The 26,395-nt window shown below is 39.6% G+C and overlaps 3 protein-coding genes across 11 annotated transcripts; 2 read left to right on the top strand and 1 right to left on the bottom strand.

The window, feature by feature from the left end:
• The first annotated feature begins 5,193 nt into the window (after window positions 1–5,193).
• Window positions 5,194–12,677, top strand: depdc1a (DEP domain containing 1a). 2 transcript variants are annotated; one of them, XM_081708007.1, is made up of 12 exons: window positions 5,194–5,407; window positions 5,680–5,945; window positions 6,054–6,186; window positions 6,289–6,410; window positions 6,595–6,725; window positions 6,809–6,856; window positions 7,518–7,655; window positions 8,207–9,115; window positions 9,733–9,905; window positions 10,168–10,341; window positions 10,785–10,970; window positions 11,099–12,677. In XM_081708007.1, the coding sequence occupies exons 1-12, from the start codon at window positions 5,288–5,290 to the stop codon at window positions 11,240–11,242; spliced, it is 2,544 nt and encodes an 847-aa protein (XP_081564133.1). In that variant the 5' UTR covers window positions 5,194–5,287; the 3' UTR covers window positions 11,243–12,677. The 2 variants fall into 2 exon arrangements, with proteins under 2 accessions (XP_081564133.1, XP_026871852.2); XM_027016051.3 differs by lacking the exon at window positions 8,207–9,115.
• A 1,474-nt stretch (window positions 12,678–14,151) lies between these two features.
• On the top strand, window positions 14,152–20,547 carry LOC113581111 (retinoid isomerohydrolase RPE65). 2 transcript variants are annotated; one of them, XM_035522014.2, is made up of 15 exons: window positions 14,152–14,250; window positions 14,510–14,592; window positions 14,818–14,968; window positions 15,814–15,921; window positions 16,009–16,150; window positions 16,511–16,658; window positions 16,741–16,822; window positions 16,956–17,088; window positions 17,172–17,311; window positions 17,864–17,993; window positions 18,765–18,879; window positions 19,013–19,128; window positions 19,222–19,333; window positions 19,464–19,619; window positions 20,409–20,547. In XM_035522014.2, the coding sequence occupies exons 1-14, from the start codon at window positions 14,201–14,203 to the stop codon at window positions 19,610–19,612; spliced, it is 1,659 nt and encodes a 552-aa protein (XP_035377907.2). In that variant the 5' UTR covers window positions 14,152–14,200; the 3' UTR covers window positions 19,613–19,619; window positions 20,409–20,547. The 2 variants fall into 2 exon arrangements, with proteins under 2 accessions (XP_035377907.2, XP_026871840.3); XM_027016039.3 differs by having other exon boundaries at window positions 19,034–19,128.
• Window positions 19,804–25,872, bottom strand: si:ch211-198n5.11 (methylcrotonoyl-coenzyme A carboxylase 2). Of its 7 annotated transcripts, none has more exons than XM_027016035.3 (13): window positions 25,539–25,867; window positions 24,942–25,040; window positions 24,580–24,776; window positions 24,237–24,415; window positions 24,068–24,148; window positions 23,727–23,905; window positions 23,020–23,212; window positions 22,833–22,924; window positions 21,615–21,771; window positions 20,903–21,025; window positions 20,666–20,790; window positions 20,419–20,500; window positions 19,804–20,057 (listed from the first exon to the last, which is right to left on the bottom strand). In XM_027016035.3, exons 1-13 carry the CDS (start codon window positions 25,847–25,849, stop codon window positions 19,971–19,973), a joined length of 1,905 nt encoding a protein of 634 aa, XP_026871836.3. In that variant the 5' UTR covers window positions 25,850–25,867; the 3' UTR covers window positions 19,804–19,970. The 7 variants fall into 7 exon arrangements, 5 of the variants coding, with proteins under 5 accessions (XP_026871836.3, XP_026871834.3, XP_026871838.2 ...); XM_027016033.3 differs by having other exon boundaries at window positions 24,942–25,223; window positions 25,539–25,864; XM_027016037.3 differs by having other exon boundaries at window positions 24,956–25,040; window positions 25,539–25,626.
• Between the last annotated feature and the right edge of the window lie 523 nt (window positions 25,873–26,395).

The following is a 26,395-nucleotide window of genomic DNA, read 5'->3' on the forward strand; positions in this document are numbered from 1 at the left end:
GCCAGCCTACCACCCCGCTAGTGGCAGAGCAGTGGAAAGGGAAAATGGCACACTCAAGTCCAAATTTGCAAAAACATGTCAGAAGACGGGCCTGGCATGGGCTAAGGCCCTCCCACTGGTGCGTATGAGCATGAGGATGGTACCAAAAGCAAAACACGGTCTTAGCCCATATGAGATTCTGTTTGAACGCCCACCAAATGCAGGATTCGGAGGAATGGGAGGAATCAACCAGCTGGAAGGAGCAATATCTGACATAATTTCTTATTGTGCTAGACTGCATGAATCTCTTTCTCAGATCCAGCTCCAGGTGAAGGCGAATCTTCCCGCAGAAGCAGACGGACCACTCCATGACCGGAAGCCCAGGGACAGGGTGGTGATTAAGGACCTTAGAATAATAAGCTGATGGAACAAACCACGGTGGCTGGGACCAGCACAGGTTCTCCTGACCACTCACACCGCCATTAAGGTCCAAGGAAGGAAAACTTGGATGCATGCGTCACATTGTAAGGGAGCTCCTGATCCAGAGAGGTGATGAGGTGACTGGCCTAAGGCGGGAGTAGGGAGAAAAAGGCTGCGTGCCACCCTCTCATCCCTAACATATCAAGACCGGTCGACCCTCACCTCCCTCGATAGGATGCTGATCCTTCTGTTATTGGCCCTGATGGGCCCAGAGACTAGTGGCTCCCCCAGCCAGAGTCCTCATTCCATCAGAGACAGTTCAGGACAAAAACTCAAGTAGGACAAAGCGAGAAGCGACCATGCCTCACTGGTGGCGTGGATATCATCTGTGGGACCCCTGGATGACTCCGGGGGCAACAATGGGTTGACTGGAGTTGTATAAAATGAGGGCCTATCCATAAACAAACTCTTTAGAATTATTACCAAATGTGCAAGTTAACTACATTGCCATGAAGATTTTGAACTCTGTTATTAATTATGCCATTTTATCAAAATCAGCAAAATCCTTTAAAAGTTTATTAATGTTAATGACTTTCTTATTTTTGGCACAGTTTATACTATATTATATTTAAAGACTACATTCTATGTCAAATTGGATAAAGCCCACAATTGTTCCAGAATAGGAATTTTAGAATGAATGCACATGCCTTCACTGTTGATGGAAAAGAAGATCCTGCTATCATTTTGATTTTTTGACATAAAGTAAGGGAAAAAAACGCTTACATGGATGCCAGCACAGTTCTGCAGTTGGCTATTGCTCACGTCAATCAGAGTGAAAGTACCCTTAGGTTCCTTGTTGATAGCTAGGGTTGCTTTCAGCATGAAACCTTTGAATCCTTGAGAGTCAGCAATGAGAGACACTTTAGCAATAAAGAAAATGGTTTTTCTACATTATCTTGATACAGTGCAGAGCACACAACAGAAAATGGATGTGCTTTCTTGTTCGTCAAACTGTTTTAAACAGTTATATTAATTACAGACCTGGTTTACATAGAGTCCATGACTAAATTAATAAATAGACCAAAACATGTTCTAATTTGTCCTCATTATAAAGCCTAAACTTGTGTTGTACAGTTGTTTTAATAATAAAAATGTTAATATTGCAAATTTAGAGGCACCTTATGATGTTGCACCCTGCAATTAGATTAAAATATTTAGAAGGCTGGATTATGAATCACAGGAAAGGCATCCAATGAGACCCACCTGTAACATCCTGCCCTTTATTTGCATCAGTGATATTAATATACGGGGGATGCACACTAAAAGGAGGATTGGTATTCTGATGTTGCCAGTGAGCGTGATCAACTTCCATTGTTTCACATATGTCTGGAGAACCATCAAAATTGCCATCACTGTAACATTTCACAAAGTTCCATGAAGCTCCCCCAAAGGCAATAAAAAATAGCACTCTGACTCTCTCCATTTATGAAACAAAAATGAAATAGAACATTGTTTAGATGGTCTCACAAAATTCACAGCTAACATAAATGAAGACATTACTGCAATAGCAAAATGTTTATGATGGTGTTTTAAAAGGCATTGCTATTGACCTCAGAAAGAAAGTAACCTTTTTAAAATTATCATCATTCAAATTATAGGAACAGTTAAATTAATAACTATTCAAATATATAGAACTTTTTACTGTATAGTTTATCAACTATTGCTTGATTTATTTGTCAGGTACCGTTAATATTACAGATACTATTATTATTACTACTAATATAATACACAAAGTACACCACTACTGAACATAAACCTTGCAGTCACTTCATTTACTTTTGTAAACACCGGTTACATTTAGGAGACAAACAAAATCAGTCACGAACGCTTCCAACAGCAATATAAAATACGTGAAATAAGATGGAACTCCAGCTATAAATGACAAGGAACAAACTACCTTAAATCAAATCTCTTGGACAACCAAAGACGAAAACTCAGTGGCTCTTTGAACGTTTCGGGAAGTACACCCTGTGATTAACCTGGAGGCTGGACAAGAGCTACACCTTTACACTTAATAATTGAAGCTTAATATTTAACACGCTGCCTGTATGCAGCTACACTAAATCCGATATTCTTCTCTGTTTCTGCTAACATCACGTTTCAGTTACTAAGTCACGACGTGACAAGTGACAAGGGCTAGGCGGCTCTGCAAGACAGTGGTACGGATTTTATCTACTTCATTATTCAGCAATGCCAAGGCGTTTTCAATCCTATTGGCTAAATTAAGTACCTGCCATGCCAAACCATTAGTTTTATAAAGGACAGTAGTTCCTCCTCCCAGGAACAAATTCCAACCCACGTTCGCTCCAGGGTTAATGATGAGAAATATTTGTCATTTCATTCTATTCTAGCTCTTCAGTCGCGGCCAAAGGTTTTGAGACTAGCACAAATTTTGGTTTTCACAAAGTTTGCTGCTTCAGCTTTTATTGTAGAAATTTGCATTAACTCTAGATTGTGAAGAGTAATGAGATGAATTACAATTAATTGCAAAGTCATTCCTTGCCATGAAAATTAATTTAATCACATTTGCATTTACATTTATGACATTTAGCAGACGCTCTTATCCAGAGCGACTTACAAAAGTGCTCTGTCATTTACTCATAAAATATCCTAGTACAGTACAGTAGATTAGAGTCCAACATACCAATGAACTAGAATACTGTAGAATACAGGGATCAATGCTGATACCTAGAAGTACAAAATACATAAGGTCTATCTTAAACAATGATAAGTGCAATAAACAATAAGTGCTAGAGTTTGTTAAACAACATAAATAGTACCTTACAATAAGTACTAATTTAGTCAGTCAATATGGGAGCAGTGTCAGTTGTCCTTTAAATATTCTGCAAATAGATGTGTCATCAGTCTGCATTTGAAGACCGCAAGGGACAGCAAGTGGGAGTTCATTCCACCATCTTGGAGCCAGGACAGTCTCGATGCTTGTCGTCCATGAAGCCAGGTATTTCAAGCCGAGCCGTACTTTAGGTTCGAAGTATTCGAAGTGTGTGTGTGTGTGTGTATGTGTGTCTATATTTATATATATATATATATATATATATTGTGGAGGAAAAATCAATAGGACTCAAGCCAGATGTGCAGATGAGGGAGCTTTATTGGTTCTGTCCCTTATGCATCGAGGGAGAAAAGCCTCAAACTTCTCTCTCACATGAATTCATATACCCCTACCATTCCCTGTTGTTCTCTCATGAGCTGATCTCGTGATTCCAGGCAGCAGGCATCTCAACTGTCCTTGAACATTCTTTCCTGCTAAAAGCTAGTTGTTACTCTCTGCTGCTGCACCCCTGCCCAGCAACAGTTAAGTGATAACTGTCATACTCCATCACTTTTCTACTCGCCTTTCTTGCAGACTGGTCAAGATGAGGGCAAAGGTCACATAAAGATCACATATTTCTTACTTCCTCCTTTAAGCAAGCATTAAGCATTTTCCCTCATAATATATATTGGCAATGTTTGCCCAAAAGCTGATATTTGGCATGCCAAGGGGAATTACAGAAGTCTTAAAGGGGCAACACAGTAAATATTACCTCTTTTCTTCAAATGGATGTATTTGTCAATAAAAAGTTTAAAAATGTATGAAATGCTTTTAATTGTACTTCACTATACCATATAAACATCTGACAAAAGGATCTAAAAAACTGAGACAGTAAATGTTGTGAAAACCAAAATTTGTCAGTCTCAAAACTTTTGTACACGACTGAACACTGCACCCGGTCTCCCATATTGGAATTACCATTTTTATATAGTGTTTAAAATAATACTTTAAAAATTTTAGATACACGTTACCTAGGAGACTTTATTCGTTCCCATAAAACTACACCGCAGATTCCCAGTTAGAATGTCATGTGCTGTGTGCCGCATGCTGATTTCATTTGGAACTCTATTCAGATGCACATCTCTATGTTCATATCGACTTACTTCACAGCATAAAGCTTCAGCAGGTGTCCCTGGTTGCTTTTCAATTCCTTACCCATGTGCTGGCTTTCAAGGAACAGTTTTATTGTAAAGTAAATTCATTCAGCTGCAGACTAGATTAAGTATATATATACACTGTATATAGATAGATAGATAGCTCATAGCCTGGGCATAACTGTGGACAACCATTTGTCATTCTCAACTCATGTTTCAAATCTGACCCGGGCTTGCAGATTTATCCTTTGTAACATACGAAGGATTCAGCCTTTTCTCTTGCAGGGAGCTGCCCAGGAACTTGGGCAGTTTCTTGTAATCTCAAAGATAGACTACTGCAATTCAATACTTGCTGGTGTTCCTCTAAGAGCCATCAGAAGTCTACGGCTTGTCCAGAATGCAGCAGCACGACTGGTCTTCAATCTTCCGAAGTTCACACATGTCACTCCACTGCTGTGCTCCCTTCAATGGCTTCTAGTAGCTGCCCGGATCAGGTTTAAAACCTTGATGCTTGACATTTTCACATAGCGTAATTTACGATTTAAGATAATCTTTATACACCCTGTGTATCCTATTTATCGCTCCCATTACTACGGAAAGCCCGTTTCCTACAACATAAAAATGCGCAGTAACGAAAATTATATTTATAGGACATATTAATCGTTTATTATGGATAGCCTTGTACATGGTAGCGCATAAGGTGGTGGGTGGGGCAACTTAATCACGTGTTTAACAAGCGATCCAATCAGAAGTCTCCCTGAGACAACCACTTAATTTCAAACGATACGCTTGGTGTGGGAACCTGGGTTAAGATTTCTGCTAGTTAGCTGGCTAGCTAGCGAGATTGTTTTGTCGTTTCGACTTGGCTGGAAGTCGTGAAGTACTGTTTGTGTATAAATAAATGACAGATATTACACATTTAAGCGTATCGTTATCAAGCCATTTTGTCTCGGATGTCAGTGGCACCGTCTCGATGGACACGCATATTATCACACCCGGTCCATACAGAGCCACTAAACTGGTAAGAAATCAATCTGGCTAATTTGCTGGCTAGCTAATTACATTTTAGCTGGCCAACATATCTCGATGTGGAGCTAGCTGGTTGTTTTGTTGCTTTTAGGCATCAACATGGTCCGTGCACCCTTAGTTTGTACAATTTGTGCCATTTAGTTGTAATTTAACGTGCATACCCGGCTCGTTTTAATATGCTATGATCTCGGTGTTGAAAATGGCATTCATTTGGGAAGGACAGACCAGTAACAATCAACACTGAATTTTCATATGTTTTTGTAGTGGAATGAAGTGACTAAACTTTTCCGAGCGGGAATGCCTCTGAAAAAACATCGGCAGCACTTCAAGGTTTACACGAATTGCTTTACCGCAACTGCAGCCGTTGACTGGTTGCACGAACTTCTGAGGAGCAACAGCAATTTTGGGCCAGAAGTCACTAGGCAACAGACTGTTCAGCTGATGAAGAAATTTTTAAAAAATCATGTTATTGAGGATGTAAAAGGACGATGGGGTTTGGAACATCTGGAAGACAACAGTGTTCTGTACAGGTAGGCTGGATATAGCGATATCTATTATACACTATTTACTTAAATGTGGAAATTTCTGATGGAAAAGGGACAGTGCTTGGGCCTGTTTTTATAGAAGAATGTTTGCAGGTTTCCATCTACATCCCCACTGAAGCCAGTTCCTGTTTGTCCTCAAAGTATAAGGGGAAAGAGTGTGATTTTAAAGGAAAAAGAAGGTTTCTTCAAGTTAAGAGGTTCAAAGAAATTTGCTCAAGAAATCCAAGTGAGTCCAGGTCACAGTGATTTTTATTTTTTAATTTAATTAATGAATTCTCATAGGATTTCTGCATCTTTCTGTGATCCAATTGCGCACACTGCCCCACAGGAAAATATAGCTCCACCAGCAGAAGATGCACCCACTGGCACACCATCAGATGAGACTGTGGACTATAGAGATATCACAGAGGAAGACATTCAGGACATCTGGAAGACTGTAACATTAACACAGTAAGTTACACAGAAGAAGGCAGAAATGGGACCAAATTGGCACCGTAAAGCTTTAAATGACTGACAAAGATTAAAACTTGAATTTGTTTGCTGCATTGCTCTTGTGCAGGAAGCTTTGTTGTTATAAAGACATGGTCTGTGTTGTTGTATTATTTTACAATGTTATGTTGTTGTATTTCATCAGTTTACAGAAGATGTTGGGTTTGCCCTCCTTGGATGATATTTTGAATCCAGCACAAGTCTGTCCTCACTTCATTATTTATAACATGACCAAAGTCAACAAGCATGGAGTTGTTGCTCTAGAAGATAGAATGGGTAAGGAAATAAAGCTCAGTGTCGTGGCGCTGGAACACACATTTGCTGTGGTCATGCTCAGAGCCTAATGTTTTTATTTACAGATGATCTGCCCCATTGGGTTTTGTCTGCTATGAAATGTCTTGCAAACTGTAAGTATGAATACAATTCAAATCTTCAATGATATAATAGTTAATAGCCTACATGTTCATAGTAAAGCTCACACTGATGTCACTAAAAGTGATTTTAGATACTCTTACTTGGTGGTAGGTCTTTAGTCAGCAGTATCCTCTGCCATGCCTTTGTTTGGTAATATATGAAGAGAGAAATCCCTCCACCATATTTGGCCATGATGGTGGTGTTCTTGGGGTAATGTGCTGTGCTGTTTGTGCTAAAATTACAGCTTTGTAGTTAGTTAGGCAAAGGTCTTGCCTTCTAAGAGTATTGTTCCCTTAAAACATCTAAGTAACCGGTCAAACTGATCTTTGATACTTGCTGGAAAGAGGTTGCTGAAGTTTTGTTGTTGGGTTGGAAAACTAAAAATGTACTAAAGGCCATTTAAATTTCAGCCTAGGTAGTAAATGATTATCAATAAATAAATGAAGCTTTCAGTGCCCTTCTCTGTTAATTTTTGTATTTTGTTTTTTATTGTAGCTGTGTGATGTTGCACAAAATAATTTTGCAATTATGTGGTTAGGTGCCAAACACCCTTTTATAAAGTGTCAGTAAATTAGCACCATAGATACATTAAAATGTGTTCTTTCTCCCTGTGCATTTGTTTATTCTATGCTTCTTTTTTATTGACATTTGAAGGGCCAAAGTTTGATTCAACCCAGCCGTCTTATCCAGGCTTTGAGAGAGACGTCTTCAGAACGGTCTCTGACTACTTCTGCAGTCTCCCTCAGCCGCTTCTTACCTTTCAGTACTACGAGTTGTTTGTTAACATCCTGGGTATGTGTGGAAGTCGGCTGTATGTATATATTTGTCAGCCTGTTATAAGCCCTGTCGTATTGTCTCTCTTATATCTACAACAACACGCATTACCAGTTAGCTGACTGAGCCTGGTTGTGGATCTAGTGTAAACGTTTCGGTCCTCACTGCTATTCTAACACGTTCGTTGTGACCTTTTGAAGAATGAGGGATGCTGCTCATTTAAACTTTTCGGGTTTTTTTCCCCACACTCACATTTTATCCCTCTAAATGAAAAATAATGCCAGACACTGTTTATTTATTGTCATTACCAGTATCAGATCACAGCAGTGAAATGGCAATAAGAGTAAGAGGGATAAAATACTAAAATGGATTAACTTTTTTTTTGGTTTTTTTTTCCCTGTCGAAGTGAAGTTGTCCCAGATTAACAGATTGCGCATGTCGAACTGCTTTTGATGCCGTACACCTTTTTTTGTTAAACTAACCTTTGTGTGTTTTGTGTGCAAGTACTTCCTCTTTCCCCAGCGTCCTTGTCTGCTTGGTTGTTCATGCTTTATTTGGTCCTTTGCTAGTTTTGTGTGGCTACGTCACGGCTCCTAGAATTCAGCGGGGAAAGCGCAAAAATTTAGAAGAGCCAAGCTGTCAGCAGCCAGCCAAAGCCCCTCACCTGAACAACGCCAGGCTCTTCCGCTCCACCGAATGCCTCTTGCTGAGCTTGATCAGAAAGCAGTCCTTTGAGGAGGATGAGTCTCCCATGAGAGAGGTGCTCACCACCAAAGTAAAGACCCGGTCTGCAGCCCCAAGAGCACGCTCCAACACCGGTGCTCCAGTTAGCAGGTTTCGGCCCAGAAGCTGTTCCCTGGAGAGAATCCTGGATGAATCGGCTGATTCGTGCTCAAAACGTGAGCTCTTCAGGTCGGCCGAGAGCCTCACCTCCTGCAGGACTAATGGCAGTGACTGTTCATCCTCCAGGACTAATAGCAGTGACCGTACATCCTCCCAAACCAGTTCTCCAGAAGCTATGGATCCTAAATCTGAAGGTCAGGGTTCTTCCTCCAGGGCCAGCCCCTCCTCTGACGCCTCTGCGGGTGGGGCTGGTGACATGCACTTCTCTCAAAACAGTAGCAACAACTTGAGCTCACATCTTCCCTTGGACCACCCAACCGACCACAGAGCCTTCAGGCCCCGCCCCAGAAGCATCGGAAACTGCCTTGACCTGGTCAATGTAGCGGAGCACGCGCCGATGTCTGCCAGCACCTTTAGCATAAATGCTCCAGTAGCAGAAATCACTATGAGACCAGACTTCTCCTCCACCATTAGCCTCAGAGGTCTCGGCTCGGACCGTTTGCATGGAAGCTGCTTGGATGTGGGCATAGGGCCAGCTCTGACCAGACGCTGTCACAGCTCTCTGGATCTGTGCAGGCCTGTGCCCGCTCTCCCTTCAGTGTCTTCTGTTGCACGTCGCCTGAGTCCTGAGCAAAGTAAGGCCTGCATGAGTCTGTCCACAACACCACCAGGATGTGAGCTTCCTGCATTTATGTTGTTTGTGGCTCTGTGCATGTTGTCTAACAGTCTTTTCTAACACACGTGACACATCTCGTAGCATTCTTATTAACAATAATTTCTCTTCTTTTGCATGTTATCAATCCAGTTAGTTTTGGTATTTTAAAATGGTTGTTTTAAACAATTATCAATGGATTTTCAAAACAATCTACTTCTCTTTAAATATAATTTTTGATGTAAAGACATATCTACAATGATTGTGTGTTTGCTGCAGCTTGTAAACAGATTGGAAAGATTTTCAGTTGACCTGCATGTTTTTCTGATATTCCTCCTCAACACAAACTCAGTTGTGTTGTGTATGACCTACACAAAGCTTTCTTTAATACATCCTGCCTCATGTACTACATAAGCATTTGTTTAACTCTGAGTAACTGACATTCAATATGATTTAGTTAGTTATGCTGATTACCAGCTGGGTTGAATACTAGGTGACATTCTCTTATTTTCTCTCATTTCCTATCTAATATGGGCTGTGCTGTATTGTTACGCTGTGAAAAGTCCCACCTTTACTATGTTCTTTCTGCTTGTTGGGCAGCCTTGCTGCAGCCGGCGTTGGAGCGCCTAGCCATCGAAGCCCTACAGCTCTGCACCCTGCTCCTCCCACCCGCCTCTCGCCGCAAGCTGCAGCTGCTCCTGCGCATGGTCTCGCGCATGAGCCAGAACGTGGACATGCCACAGCTGCACGACGTCATTAGCACCCGCACGCTGGTGAGCATTGACAGCCCTGTGCACCTCCGTCGCTGCCAGCTACTGTTAAACAGTGTTCTGCACACATCATCTTGCACTTAGCAGTTAACAGACACAGTTATTGTAATGTAATGTAATGGTTAAATTACTTTTGTTCTGCCTTTGGGAAATGCTTTGTTTTTACCCTCCTTTTTTTCTTCAGCTAATGAATAAAGAAATGTATTTATGTAGTGCATAAAACGTGTGTGTGTGTGTGTGTGTGTGTGTGTGTGTGTGTGTCTAGTTGGTGCAAACATTTTCTCGCTGTGTATTGAGCTGCGAGGAGGATATGGATCTGGATGAGCTATTGGCCACCAGGTTGCTGTCCTTCCTCATGGACCATCATCAGGAGGTCATGCAAGTGCCTTTGTACCTGCGTAATGCTGTTGAGGACCATATTGCTTACCTCAGATCACAGGTGATGCAACACAATCTTTCTGGGCGTCACCCAGAGCAAGGGCTAAATGTTTTCATTCATGAGTCATGTACCATTTAAGATAATCTGATTTATAGTAAATCCACTCTTAGATTTGTGCTAGTGTAAAGAGTTGGAATAAGAGCGATGTCTGGAGGAAATCTTGTCAGCTTTCTAACTCAATATTTTTGTCCTGCATTTCTCTGCAGTGATGAATGGAAATCTTTGAGGTTTCCTATTTTGAGAAGGAAATCGTCGTTTAGCTTACTAATAAACCATAATGCCCTTTGATGGATAACCTGCAAGCATTGTATAGTTTACACTTATGGTTTACAATCAATTCCATTATCAAATGGTCATAGCAGGTATATAATTCTACACCAAAGGCTTGTAAAACTGATCAGTTCAGTGATTCGTTTACAAATGGATCCTCTTGTCCCTCATAGGTGAGACACCCTGGTGTGGGTTCCGGCGTCACAGTGCCAACCTACTCATTCTGCAGGCAGATCAGCATGCAGGAGTTTGAGGAGCAGAAGTTGTCCTTGTCTCAGGCGGCCGTCTCCGACCTTCTGGAAAGCCTCATCAAGGACAAAGCCATGTTGGCCAAGGAGAAGAAAAAGAAGCTCAAACTGGTAACATGCCTACGAAATGCGTGTTTGGGTCGGGGGCTTGCCTGATTTGAATGTGCAACATCTGAATACGTCTCATAATGGTTTTCACACTGTTGGATTGTGCGGTTATACCCATATTGTCTTCTCAGTTTCAGAAGGAGTATCCTGATATCTACTCTCGCCGCTTCCCCACCACGGAGAGTGAGGCGCAACTTTTTACAAATAAACCAAAGATCAAACCGCCAATGTTGATTGGCATGAAGAAGACTAGAGCATTCAGTATTCGAAACTGAAAACCTCAGAGTGCGTGCATGTGTGTACCGTTGTACATACAGAATGTCCTATTTGTTTTGTGAAAAACACTTTATAGCTAAATGAGGTGTTTTTGTACATGCAGTTCAGGGATTTGTCATTGATTTGATTTCCCCCCCCAGTGGTCTTTACTCTGTCCTGGATACCCTCTATGTGGATTCAGGTGTGTTAGAGTAGAGCCTGTGCAGTGCATGGGATTTCCAGGATTGGGAGAACAAATGATTTAGAGTATAGCCTGGGATTAAGTGTTTGAGTGTCATGCCAGCTACTTCAGTTATGGGTGTAGAATATTAGTGTTTTAATACATTTGACTTTTCATGTCTTCTAATGTCTCTCTTCATTTAATTACTATTTATTTCAAACGCATTCATTGTTGGGAGACTCGGACAACAGCCTGGGGTCAGTCTTTTCCAAAATTGTATTGAAGGTCATTTTGAACTTTTGGTTTTTTAAATAGAATTAACTCTGTGATGCTTTTGGGAGACTGAGTCCTGTGTACAAACAACTACTTGGAACGTCAGGCAAGTGAAACTCACATTAAATGTTTACAATAAGATTAACCCAATTTGTTTAACCGAAGCAAGGCTGTAAGTGAAATGAAGGTATGTCTTGTTTATTGTTAGTATAGTGTATTGTGTAGTTGTTTCAGGTTTGCTTTATTTATTCTTTTTCATCTTATAATTTTTTTTGTTTCTGCAAGTACATTTTTACCCCTATATTTTAACTTTTAAGTGTTTCATTTTAAGTGTTCTTAAATGCCATGCATAATATCTGGCAGGTTAATTTCTGGGCTGTGTTTCTTTTATTAAGGACGTGATTCAGTCTGAATTGGCATGCTATAATTCTGTTATGTGATCATGTTTAACTGACATATTTTGGAGGGTTATTTCATGACCGTGGGATTTGTTAGCCTGCTTGTAAATTAAGCCTGTCCAGCAGAAGTAAAGGCAAGGGACTGGACACCTCAGACCTTCGGTCTTTTTATCCCTCTATGGGATGGAAGTGATTTTGCACTGTTTATCTCACTTATTAAGCGAGGTGTTACCACAACAGTTGATGCATCTTGACAATCTAATGTTTTTAACAGACCTGCATATAATTTTATATATGACTTTTTTTGTTTTTCCCGTTACTGTACTCTTTGGTCAGGCATCCCAAAAATCATAGGCTTTAACTGCCGTGTGTGTGTGTGTGTGTGTGTGTGTGTGTGTGTGTGTGTGTGTGTGTGGGTGGGTCTGCGTATGTGTGTGTGCGTGGGTGGCAGTTCAAGTTCTATAATTTAGTTGAGAACATGTATTGAATAAGTATTTACAATACAATGTTAATTCTGTCAGAATATATACTGATTTGGTGTGGAATTTCTGCTTAATTTGTGCTATGCAAGAAACCTGTGAATAAAGCTTGGTTCCCTATGAATGTGTGCTGTTTTGTCCTATGAATTGGCTCTTTTGTCAGTGAGCTGTTAAGTTAATTCTCTCTGTTAACAAAAGAGAAGAAATGGTGATGAATTCCATGCTGCTCTGAGCCTGGCTGATTCTGTATACTAAAGCTAGAGCAAAAGAGATTAATCCCTTTCACATTCTCACACAGCTTTCACAGACACGATCAGTAATATTAACTGCATTTTGCTGTTTGTTTTATGTAAAAATTATTTTGACATCAATAATTTTAATCTTTAAACATTTTGGGTGCTTTTCTTTGGGGGGGGGGGGGGAATTCTTGTTGCATTCATTTAAACATAAAAGCAGCACTTGAGACAAAGCTAGTGATGCTTCACAGAAAAGAGGTATAATCCCAGCAATAATTAAACTGTGGTCTAGTAGTGTTTCTTAATTCAGTACATCAGGTGGCTTGAACTTTAGATTCATCATGGTTCCCAACACTGCAAAATGAAGCCATTAAGCCATCCTTAAGCCGAATACCTTGCACAGGTGTGCTGCAAGCACAGATGTGCACTCTGGTCCCAAGGACTGGGTGGGTGCACTCTGATCTGTAGTAGTTAAACATGGTTAGGCTAAAAAAAAAGTGACCCAAAAGCCCTAATTTCTTTCCAATTAGATTAAATTTGCTCTTCTGGGCACACATATACATGTGACCTGTGAATGCTATTCAAATGTTTAATAAATGATTGATGTATTTTGCCAGAATTACACCCTTTTGATGTAAAATCGGTGTGTCTTATTGTGGAATAAAGCTTCCATAAATATATACTTAATGTAGGCAACATTAACTACAGGAAGACCTGAAGGTAGTTAGTACTAAATTATTTTACAGTGAAGTCAAAGGGGATATCCCCTTCAGAGAGGATAGCCATTTGTGTCTAAGCCTATTGTTAAAGGGGAAAAAACAGAAACCTACCATTCTATCAGCACCCATGAATGAGGCTTATCTAGTGCCAGAACTCTGCTCTTACCCCTGATGTGAGTCTGACAGTGGCCTGTCAATCAAATGTTCTTCTATTAGAACTATGCCCACACCTAGCCAAATGGGTTTGATTTTAAGCAGTATTTTACCTCTCTGTTATTTCCTTTGTGTTATTTTTTGTTGTTTTTTGAAAATGCACAGACAAATCCACAGAGTCAACAAAAATATTTTAATTAAACCACAGTATTTACCACTCTTGTTCTCAGTAGTTTGGCTGGATTTTCCCAAAGGAGCAAAGGCTGTTCTTCTGTTCCCTTGCAGTGTCATAATGTCATTTATTTGATACCAATCATACAGAACTGACGCAGATTCCTCACCTGGCACTTCAGCATCCTTATGACTTAAATTCATTCGCATCCCTTCAGAAAATGTGTCATGTTGTTTGAAATTAGAACTGCAAGGCTTCCCTGAGAAGGACCACACATTGAACTACCCATAATCTGGGCACAAAGGAGGTTTTGTTCAGTGTTTTTTGGTTGCCTGGGAGATCACTTGCATTCTTTATCTACAAAGACATGAATTTCTGCATTTCTTTCTCTCATGCCCAGATCAACATGGTTAGCCGGTGAGTGAGCAGAAAAATTTATGTTGCATTTCTGTTTTGGAATGTCTGAGTGATGACAGTTTTACTCATGGTACCCTTGTTAACTGTAAAATTTTGTTTTAAGTTCATGCTGTAACATACATATGACCTAAGACATTTTTACTGTAAAATGCAAACGTTGCTAGCCATGCTGGGATGCTTGTATCTGAGTCACCTGATGAAAATATCCTACGCTACATGGTTCTTTGGGACCTTTTCTGGTCATTTACTTCACTTCCAGAACCGAGCATCCTGCTGGCGGATACAAAAAGCTTTTTGAGACATGTGAGGAGTTCGCTGAGCCCACACCTGCCCAAGTCACTGGTTTGTCTTTTTCAGAAACTTAAGTGTTATGTTTCTTATTATAAATTCAAGCACTGAAATATATATGCTACATATAGATTACATAATTTACATATAGTAAATTTAAGTTATGAGTCTCACTTTTAACTTGTATCCAAGTTTATCTGTTGGGGTTTTATTTTCAGTTTTATAATAGCTCAAGGGTTTAAGAATTTGCTTGGTAAAAGTGTCTGTGGCTTCTCGCAGGGGAAATTCCAGCATGGCTACATGGCAGTCTGCTTCGTCTGGGCCCTGGACTCTTCGAGATCGGAGATGAACCCTTCCTCCACCTCTTTGATGGCCAGGCACTCATGCACAAGTTCGACCTGAAGGCTGGGCATGTCACTTATTATCGCAAGTACAGCCTACATTTTTTGTCTCCAAGTTTTAGTAAGTGCTAACTTTATAACTACTGATCTTAGATTGTTTAAATTACTTGAATTGGACATACCAGCTCCCTAACTCAATATTTCACAATCCACAGACTTGTGTTTACTGCTTGTAAATATTGCCACCACTGTCTCTTGCTTATTGTATTTTATCTTCTGTCTGGTTTACGACGTCTGTGATAGATGATTGTGACAATGCTATGATGTATATGTTGTGATGCTATTTGTAGCTCAAAGATTTGTATCCGAACTTTTTACTGCAAAGAATGTACATTGCACATCCCCTGTTTGTAACAAACAAAACTTGAACTTGATCTGCTCCCAGCTGTCTAAAATTACAGAAATTGTCTAGTTTTAACTCATTAGTTATAAAATGCTCTACTTCCATGTGCCCAAATTACTTATTTTCTCTTTCAAAATGTCATTTTACTTAAATATACATGTATCTTATAACAGTATTTATGAAGTATCAGCCTAAAAATGGATTTCTCTACTGCACAAGACTGCCTATAGTCTTTAGACCCAAAATGACAGAAATCCAATGAGACTCATTGACTAGTTTAAGATATTCTCAGTTGTGCAAAGACATATTTTCACTTAAGATTTCATGTGTCCTATCTATTTCACTTGGTACACTCTCCAGAGCTACAATTCATAACATGGATAATCTCTCAAAATTACTTGGTAGAGGATTTGTAGAGAGAGGCCATTTGCTCACTTAGAAAAAACAGTCAAAAACAGACAGAATTTGATCTGTGGAATTATATTATCCTGTAGTAAATTACTCCTTCATTTACCAAATATTTAACTACAGGTTTATCAGAACGGATGCTTATGTGCGTGCTCTGACAGAGAAAAGGATTGTGATCACTGAATTTGGCACTGCAGCCTATCCAGATCCTTGCAAAAACATCTTCTCCAGGTTTGCTTTATAAAGCATTTTTATATGAAGAAATTGAATCAAATTTTAGAATACCTTGTTTACTTATATTGTGTTTGGGTACAATAGGTTTTTCACTTACTTCCAAGGCATTGAAGTAACAGACAACTGCCTAGTGAATGTGATCCCAATTGGTGAAGACTTCTATGCTTGCACAGAGACCAACTTTATTACCAAAGTAAATCCAGACACACTGGAAACAATAAAAAAGGTTAGTCACAATTTGTGTTTTGCCGTATTACCTGGATACAGTACAATTTTAAAAGGCAACATTCTGAGTCAAAAATACTACATAAGTATAGCATATTAATAGTAGTTTGTAGCAGGAGAACAAGTAAAGCATGGTGTAGTAACAACACGATCATGGGTTTGATTCCCAGGGACCACACATACTCTCATACTGACAAATATGTAAATCAGTGTGGAAAAGAGCATCTATCAAATGCCATACATGTTAATACTTTATTTTTGAGCTTTTATTATATATGAAAAGCACTATATAAATAAAGCTTGTTAAGTCTAATAAGAATGTAAATCTGCGTAATAAGAATATAAATCTATTTCTTTATAGGTAGACTTGTGCAATTATGTCTCAATCAATGGTGCAACTGCACATCCACACATTGAACAAGATGGCACAGTGTACAACATTGGAAACTGTTTTGGGAAGAATTTGTCATTGGCTTATAACATTGTCAAAATCCCCCCATCACAGAAAGGTTAGTTTGACACTTAGTTTATAGACATTGTTATTAAGATTTATTAGTATGTTGTTATTATAGGATTGTGTTTGTTACTCAGACAAATCTGATCCAATTGAAAAGTCCAAAGTTGTGGTGCAGTTCCCCAGCAGTGAGAGATTCAAGCCATCTTATGTTCACAGGTAAGCTAAATATTTGTGCTGAAAAATGAATGTTACTTCTGCAGCAATTCTAGAAAAACACAGAATTTCTATTTTATTGGCTTATTATATCCCCAAAAACAGCAATGATAATCCTTGTTCCTCCCAATTTTAGCTTTGGTATGACAGAGAAGTACTTTGTGTTCGTTGAGACCCCGATAAAGATTAACCTCTTGAAATTCTTGAGTTGCTGGAGTATCACAGGGACAAATTATATGGACTGCTTTGAGTCAAATGACAAGATGGGAGTAAGTTATCTTTCAGTCATTTGGCTTGACATTTTATCTTCGTATTTTATGTGACTTAAAGCGTATTTATATTCTCTGTCCAGACATGGTTTCATTTGGCTGCCAAACATCCTGGAGAATATATTGGCCACAAATTCAGGGCATCTGCCTTCAATCTCTTTCATCACATAAACTGTTATGAAGACCAAGGTTTCATAGTGGTGGACCTGTGCACCTGGAAAGGGTGATCTGCTCTTGATCTATTTATTTGTTTTGTAAAATGAACCATTGTTGTCCACAAACACCAAGTAAGATTAAATGATTTACTGAAAAGATTGATTAAAAAGAAGGAAAAAAAACATATACCCACCCACTTTATTAAAACATGTATTTATTATTTATTAGAAATACATGTTTCACATGTTTGTAGTTAGATACTATAACCCATCTGTTATACAAGCTGGTATGATGCATGATAAGCTATCCTCCAACTCCATCTAAATGGTCAATTTCTAAACACAGGAGTGTTGCTGGTGGAATATATTTGACTGGCAGACAGTGGCCCTGACATATACAAACTGTAGTAATGATGCACTAATACCTACACAACTCACTATAGTGCCAATACCATGTTAGTATAACACTCAGCATTTGATTGTTGGTGGTGAGTGTAAACAGGAATTACAAATGGGGCTAAGGGTGTGAAAAAGGAGACAGATATTCAAAACCGTTTTGTAGGTCGCATTTCCATTGGCCTTCAGGACCAAGCTGATACAGCTGGGCCTTTCACTCACAGGTACGAGTTCGTGTATAACTACTTGTACTTGGCAAACCTAAAGCAGAACTGGGAGGAGGTGAAAAAAACTGCAATGAGAGCACCACAGCCAGAAGTACGAAGATATGTGCTTCCTCTAGACATCTACCGGGTAAGATATGTGCTTCCTCTAGACATCTACTGGGTAAGATATGTGCTTCCTCTAGACATCTACCGGGTAAGATATGTGCTTCCTCTAGACATCTACTGGGTAAGATATGTGCTTCCTCTAGACATCTACCGGGTAAGATATGTGCTTCCTCTAGACATCTACCGGGTAAGATATGCATTTCCTCTAGACAGCTACAGGGTAAGATATGTGCTTCCTCTAGACATCTCCCGGGTAAGATATGCATTTCCTCTAGGCAGCTACAGGGTAAGATATGTGCTTCCTCTTGACATCTACCGGGTAAGATATGCATTTCCTCTAGACAGCTACAGGGTAAGATATGTGCTTCCTCTTGACATCTACCGGGTAAGATATGCATTTCCTCTAGACAGCTACAGGATAAGATATGTGCTTCCTCTTGACATCTACCGGTTAAGATATGCATTTCCTCTAGACAGCTACAGGGTAAGACATGTGCTTCCTCTTGACATCTACCAGGTAAGATATGCATTTCCTCTAGACAGCTACAGGGTAAGAAATGTACTTGTTTAGACACCTACCGGGCAAGGGAATAATTTGTGAAAAATATTATTTTTTTCATTGCATCACATTATTGTGTGTCACCAAATAAATCTACAGCATTTCCATTTAGAATACATACGCTCCTGAATATAAAGCATATTTTGAATGAAATGTATAAACAGGTACTCAGGACTCTCAGGTTATGGTATAATGGTTTGCCATGTGTGTGTTTGTTTGCTCATTGACTGACAGGAAGAGCCAGGAAAGAACATGATCTCATTGCCATATACCACTGCCACTGCAGTCATGGGCAGTGAGGGGACGGTTTGGCTAGAACCTGAGGTTCTTTTCTCTGCACCAAGGCAGGGTAAATATTCAACCGGTTCAAACAGGAAACCAGTACAGCCATGAACAGCAGTTTAATCAACTCAGATACTCTTCTAATCTAAAGACATCTTGAAATAATATTCTATATTGTTTATATCACGATTAAAATGTAGGTAAAAATTTACATACACCAGCTTTTGAGTTTCCTCAGATCAACTACAGAAAACACTCTGGCAAAGACTACACTTTTGCCTATGGACTTGGACTGAACCACTTTATCCCTGATCGGGTGGGTATGGTAAAAGACTAAAAATGTTTTGCAAATGGCTACAACTCCTGCTATGTGCACTTAGTGGTGGATATTACATGTTATGAAACACAGATTTGTAAGCTCAATGTGAAGAGCAAGGAGACCTGGGCTTGGCAGGAACCAGATTCGTATCCATCTGAGCCTTTGTTTGTGCAAACTCCAGACGCACAAGGTGAAGATGATGGTAAATATCATGAGCCCAAGTAACTGAGTAGTTAATTCTTTTCATCACCACTTAACCATTAACAGATTAGGAAGTTAAGTATGCTAATTAAGTTACTGGGGTACATACTACGTCCTTTATGTGTTCTAAGGTGTTCTTCTGAGCATTGTAGTAAATCCAGGATCTACCCAACATCCAGCCTACCTCCTAATACTCAGTGCTACTGATCTAACTGAGGTAGCACGTGCATCGGTGGATGTCATCATTCCAGTTACCTTTCACGGCATGTTCAAGGCCTAAATCCAAGGTATATATGATGTTTTACAAACTGCTAGTAGTTTAAAGGTTGTGCTAACCACAGTTCCCGCAAAATGCTAAACTAAATGTAAAGGTTATGAAGGTTTCCTTTGAGATTTCAATTATGCAATCAAATGTCAGATTTTTGTTGTTGTTGTTGTTGTTGCTGAGGACATAAATGCTGCTAACATTAATTTTCAGGTACGCTGAATTTTTATATATTTTTAAGCACCAATGACAATACATTGCTTTTAATTGGTAGTTTACAGGAAAAAGTATAGTATAAACAACAAAAATCCTTATGGCTGTACGCAATCCTATAAAAAGCCTTTCCAGTGACACAGCTCTTGCAGATATAGTGTTACATTCGAAAAAGGGGAGATTTCTGCTTCTTTCCACCCATCTGATATTCCTGTTGCTTGATTATTTTCAAGCATTTGCTCAATACCTATGAAAACAAACACACAATTCAGCATTTTAAGATAATGAGATAAGTTTGGGGTCTGTTTTCTTATCAGGTATTTCAAAGATATTTCTGTTGTCTATCCCCATTGGGGAATCCCCCATCTGATTTTAATCAAATACAATACAGACAAGCTGGACTTTGAGTGAGGTATCTCTGGATTCCCTCCACTTTGTCATTTAAATTTGATATAAATTCCAGTCTGCACATCTTTTAAAATACACATCTCATAAGATTAGTGTAAGAAGGACAAATGTGCATCATCACAGAGCTGTTACATAATTCATCATAAGTTGACTTGGCATCAGATGAGTTAATGTATGTTTATTTTTACAGGGTGTTTTACCTTCCTGGTGTCTTGTGGAAGGATCACTCCATCATCCCAGAGCCTGCTTGATGAGTAGAATGCTGAGCTCTCTTCTTTTAGCCTGCACAGAAGCAGAAAAGCAATAATCTATATAATTTTATATAAATGATCAAAAAATGTTAAGCCTTGGTAAGACAAGAGTGACACTACTAAGGTCCTACAAATACTCGTTTGCCTTCAGCTATCCTCTGGACGATTAAACAAACGCAGAACAAGCGCCTCTTACTGCTCATTAATGCTCATGGCCTTGTCTTTGTTATGGACCAGGGCTCCGGCAAAGTCTGGGGCCAAAATTGAAACTTTAGCATTGGGCCACAGAAACAAGAAGTTGGGGTCAAAAGCTCTTCCACACTAAAATGAAACAAATTCAGATGTAAAATGTATTAACAACACTATTTTGAAATATTTTGTATTCAGAGGCCATTAAATAATAAATTAATGTGCAATGAGTTGTGGTACTGACCATGGCATAGCTGTCAACACCATGACAGCCACCAATGACCACAGTGATCTTAGGAGAAGAAGCACAGGCCACAGCAGACATCATGGTTCCCTGAGCTTTGAGTTTATTACTGTGGGACTCTGCCTGAGAGAGGCAGATGTAGAAACAAACGAATGAATGAATAAACTACAAACATGTAGTTAGCACAGGAAAAACTGTGTATTTTGTATATAAAGCAAAACAGCTTATAGACATTAACTACATTTCAGCACTACTTGAACCACATTTTAGCACTTTCTTGAGTACACTGTCTTTTCTACCACTCTGGCTCTAAAATAACCAACATTAACCCTGCAATAACTGATGCAGGCTACATTCAAGAAACACAAACAATAACTATGAAAGGTCTTGGACCTACAACACCACTGATGTTGTCAGTTAGAGGGTTTACACTAAAGAACGTGACTTGGCTAGATTAATAAATGCAAGTAGACTACTAAACTAAATGGTTAAGATTTAGTATTGAGTCACACTGTGAACTTGTAGCGGCAGGGTCATCGTTATAAGATTAAAATGGCCCATCAAGTCGTGCTTTAGTATCTAACCGACTGAAATTGCTTAACTGAAACTAGTGGATGCGCTTAAACCTTTTTACATTTATTTCTTTATTTACTTATTCATATAAAAGCTTGTTTAAGAATGTGAACTCCATCCGTTGGTGGTGCTGCTTCACCTTGCCTTGTGTGAGTGTATGGTCAGGCTCAGGGGCTGTGTTCTGAAGAAAGATGAGAGGGATGTCCCTCTGGTCACACAGCTGAACAAAATGGGTACCTTTTAGAGAGGCTTCATATGTTAACTCTCCATTGTTTGCAACAATGCCAACCTGATGTCTGGTAAAACAGGAATAAAAAAGCGTTCCCTCAGTATATAGTTCTAAGCATCTTTGTTTTAAGCCATCTAAACCAGTACATTCTGCTGCCATAACAATCCAACTGCTAAGACCTGTCAGCATCGCACTTGAAGCTGATCAGTGCTGAAACTCAGTAATATCAACCTTAAAGCTGATCAGTACAACTTTGACAGCATTTCACATCTCTAGACCTTTCCTTACAAGGCCCAATATGTAAAAATCCCCTATTTTAAATTGGATTCTACCTGTTTCTTCCAGCCAATTTAGATTTACTCAACGTAAATTCAATGACTTGTTCAGTGATGGAAATATTGCCTTGTCTTAAATATATTTTAACTAAATTTAAAACTAACTGACTACAGAGATCTGGAATTAACATAATTTTAGGAACTCTTGTATAGCCCAAAGGCCTGATTCATGTATTTATGATATTGCATGTGCAATAAAACTTGGGACAGCCACAGTATTCCTTTGACCTAAACCAGATCAATTTTCCTTCACCAAGCTGTATATTTAGATGTTTACATTAAATCAGTACAGGGAAATGGTGCCATGCCTTCAGGGTTAGTTTTCACTCTGGTACTGATATCACCATGACCAAACTCTCATTAAAGCATCTTAATCTTGACTATGTAAGAACCAACATGACTGGCTTTGGCAACAATCATCACTATTTAGTTTGAAATAAACTGTTTAATTTTTTTTACATTAGTCTTTCAACAATTTTAGCTTCTGATAGACCCAGCACCTTCTCAAGGACCAGGAGCTAAATCGGGATGTGACCTCTCCTCGACTCACATAGGTTAGTGTTTTACTGGTTCATTCATATAAAATACACACACACACACACACACACACACACACACACACACACATTACAAACTCATTACGAACAAATTCACTTGGAGAGGTTTTTTCTGTGTGAGGGAGTGTGTGAGGGAACCCATAGGCTGTGTATACAAAGGTTGATCCATCAGCATAGTATTTTCATCTTATTCCGTGGGCAGATGGTAGTTGCCAAGTTAAACCTACAACTCTTACCCTTCGATTCTGGCAAACCCAGTGACGAGAGTGGTACCATAGCGAGCCTTGAATTCCTGGAACCTACTACCATCAATCAGACGACTCACGATCTAAAAGTGGGAGAAGAGGAGCAGGAATACTCTTAAGACAAACATCTCTTTTCCTGGGTCTGAATGTGAATGCATGTAGTGAGTGTTCACCTCACCAGTCTGATATCCATGCTGTAATGGTAGCTGCGTGGTGCAAAGCCCATGAGCTCCTCCATGCTGTGCACTGGCTCCTCAGACTCTATATCCCCCTCCCCTGGAAGCTCAAAGTTGAGAGTGGAGATGATGTTCCTGGTACACTCGTACGCCTCATTCTCCACCGCAGCAAAATGGTCCACGCAGCCACTCACCCTGGCACAAGAGCAAAGTCATTCAAAATTACTGCAATTCATCACACCCAACACAATTTTTTGTTAGGTAATAGCAGATAGCTTGCATGCCTCTAGATCAACTGCTGCTCAACACCTTAACAGCAATACAATACAGATGATGGTAAACCTCTTACCTTTGCTCGTCCAAAAAAAAAAAAAAAAGTCGCAGACAGAGTGTGTTGGGGTATGCTCCAACGCTCAGATATAGTGACTGATCTCTCACAACTTTAGGGGATAACCTAACCAATGAGGGCTACATGCCATCTATTCAAATAAGAATGCCGTTAACACTCCATCTATTTAAGCCCACATTCAAATCCATACAGAACTTATTGTATGTGGAAATGTGGTTAGTACTGGTATTTGGTTTTTTCCATCTAAAAAGAAAAAAGGTTTTGTACAGCTGTTTAGCTTTCTTAAAGATTGCATATATAATAAGCAGCTTGGTGCAGCTTAGATGTGGGTCTATTTTCCGATTATACTGAGTAACTCACTCTGAGTGCAACCTGGCCCCTCCAAGATCCTCAGGAGACACATCTTCACCTGTGGCGGCTTTAACTAGGGGTGGACCACCTAAAAATATGGTCCCTATTCTGTGCACCATTACCGCCTCCTCTGCCATCATGGGGACATAAGCTCCACCTGCTGTGCACGACCCACAAACTACTGCCACCTGCAGGTCATGCACAAAATGACAGAACTCACTAACATACTGTGAATAAAAATTAAACAGTAACATCTGCATACTCCAAAGTGTAAAACACAACAGAAAGAACATGTACATTAGTACGCAAATATAAGTCACAAAATAAGTTTCTTTTTTTATTCGTAATACCTGTGGAATCTTTAATGCTGACATTATAGCTTCATTGTAAAAAATACGTCCACCGTGATTCTTATCAGGGAAGATGTCTGACTGAAAGATTAAAAGATTTTTGTAAACGTTATTTATAATGAGCTATTGTCATCATGATAAAGATTAAGAATTTAAATGTAAAACGTACCTGAAGTGGTAAGAAGGCACCACCACTGTCAACCAAATATACACAAGGCAGACGATTCTGAATGGCCACTTCTTGCGCCCGGACTTGTTTCTTTACTGTGATAGGGAATGATGTGCCTCCCTTTACTGTGGCATCATTAGCAATGAACACACACCAAAGCCCATTAATTTTACCAATGCCTGTAAGTAAAAAACACCAATTTGTCATTATTTGTACACTAAGAAAAACACGATGCAATTAGGTAAAATATTAGACCTTTAGATCATCATAAACTGCAAACATTATAGTTTTTTGTTTTTTTTCTACATTTACAAGCCAATTTTCTATTAGTTCAGTTAGGTACCTGTGATACAACCAGCTGACGGAATGTTCCCATAGGGTAAACCCAGCCCAGCAAAGGGAGAAAGTTCTAGGTAATCTTGATCATCCAACAATTTATGTAGTCTGTCTCTGACTAGAATCTTCTGTTTCTTCTGTGTGTGTCGGGCAATAGCCTTTTCACCACCCCCCTTTGACACTTCCTTTTTGAGTTCCATGTACCTGGACATATAAATAATCTTGAATGAAGTAGATGTTCAATGTGACTTGACTGAATGAAAAACATTTTACAGTCCAGCGTTATGTTCTTGACTATGTAGTTAGAATGATCTGTATTAAAGAGTAACAGTTAAAACCAAACATTTCATGTCTCTAATTTACTCATACCTTTGTTGACACACCTGACTGTTCCGTAAATTTGCTTCAAAGACATGGCTGTGTATTGGCTGAAACGCACCGTCTATTACTGGAAAGGCGCTGGGCAACCTGCGCGTACAGGAGCTCATAAAACGGCAGAACACTGGCTTGCGTGTCCAGGGCTGCTGCAGAATATCTGTCACAGGTTGCACTGGTCTGTATGGCGTTATATGTATGCACCCGTCTAAAAACGAAAATGACTGGAAGCATGATTTATTTGCAAGACGTCTCCCCCCATTCAGTCGGAATATGCTGTTAAAATGAAAAGACCGACTGTTATTTTAAAGGACAGCAGATTTTCTGTTGTGATGTTATGAGCTTTCACAAAGATTACTTAAATACCTTTAAAACTGTGTTCTTCAAATAGCCACTGTATTAGATAGCTAGATAATCATACTAACTTAGTTAACCTAGGTAGCTGGCCATTGCAGCTACTTTGTTTATACTAGTTAGCTAACGCTAGCTATCTTGCTATGTAGTGGGCAAATGAGTTGTTATTGTTATATTAAGTAGACATAAACATACAGTAGATCGTTTATGTGGTGTGCAAAATCTGTATATTCTTACCCTGGTATGCAACGGTACATTACAAACAAGTAGGGCAGAGCGATAATACGATAATTGTCTCGAAATAACTTTTCTCGATAGAAACGTCTTAGATGGTGGACTCGACGTCGACAGGACGCATTACACCCATGTTCTGACGCACACCACGACGAGCCAATGATATTGAGAATAGTGCCGCGCCGAACCAATAACGTGGCTGGAACAGCGATCCAGAGATCCAGGACCGTCAGGTTACGTGGACTGCGCGGCACAAAGTGCAGGAGCAGAAAAGCAACACGTGTGCTAATGTTTGGGCTGCTGCAACCATGCATACCAGAATGTCAGGAATAGAGATAAAAGAGAAAATGACCACAGAAAGTGTTAAGGAAAACTCGAGCGACAGGTTTAATGAAGGAGAAACGTGGAGGCAGTGGTAGCTCGGTTGTTAAGGTACTTGACTAGTACACAGAAAGTTGCTTGAGCAAGGCGCTCAACTTCTTGAATTGTATTCAGTCACATTTGTAAGTTGCTTTGGTTCAAAGACTCACTGAAATGCTGTAAATGTAAGACAACCCAAAGCAAACGATAGTTAAGAAGGGCCTGAGGTCTTGAATGTTTTCACTTGTGAATAATCTCTCTCATTGTAGTATAATGGACTTTGACCCTTCTTGGAAATCACCATTCCCAGATTGATGGGCAGCAACAATTGCTTCCCTCAGATCCTTGCTGATGTCTGTCCTCTGTGTTAATACACACCTGAATGCTCCACACCAACAAACTTCTGCTTTTTATAGACGTGGTCACATTTACTGATGAACATTTAATCAAGGACATTTGTTTGGCAGGACCCGTCTGCTCCTTGCCCTCTTAATTCATAT

This window comes from Electrophorus electricus, chromosome 25 (assembly GCF_041902795.1).
Source record: "Electrophorus electricus isolate QZ-2024a chromosome 25, ASM4190279v1, whole genome shotgun sequence".
NCBI classification, from domain to species: domain Eukaryota; kingdom Metazoa; phylum Chordata; class Actinopteri; order Gymnotiformes; family Gymnotidae; genus Electrophorus; species Electrophorus electricus.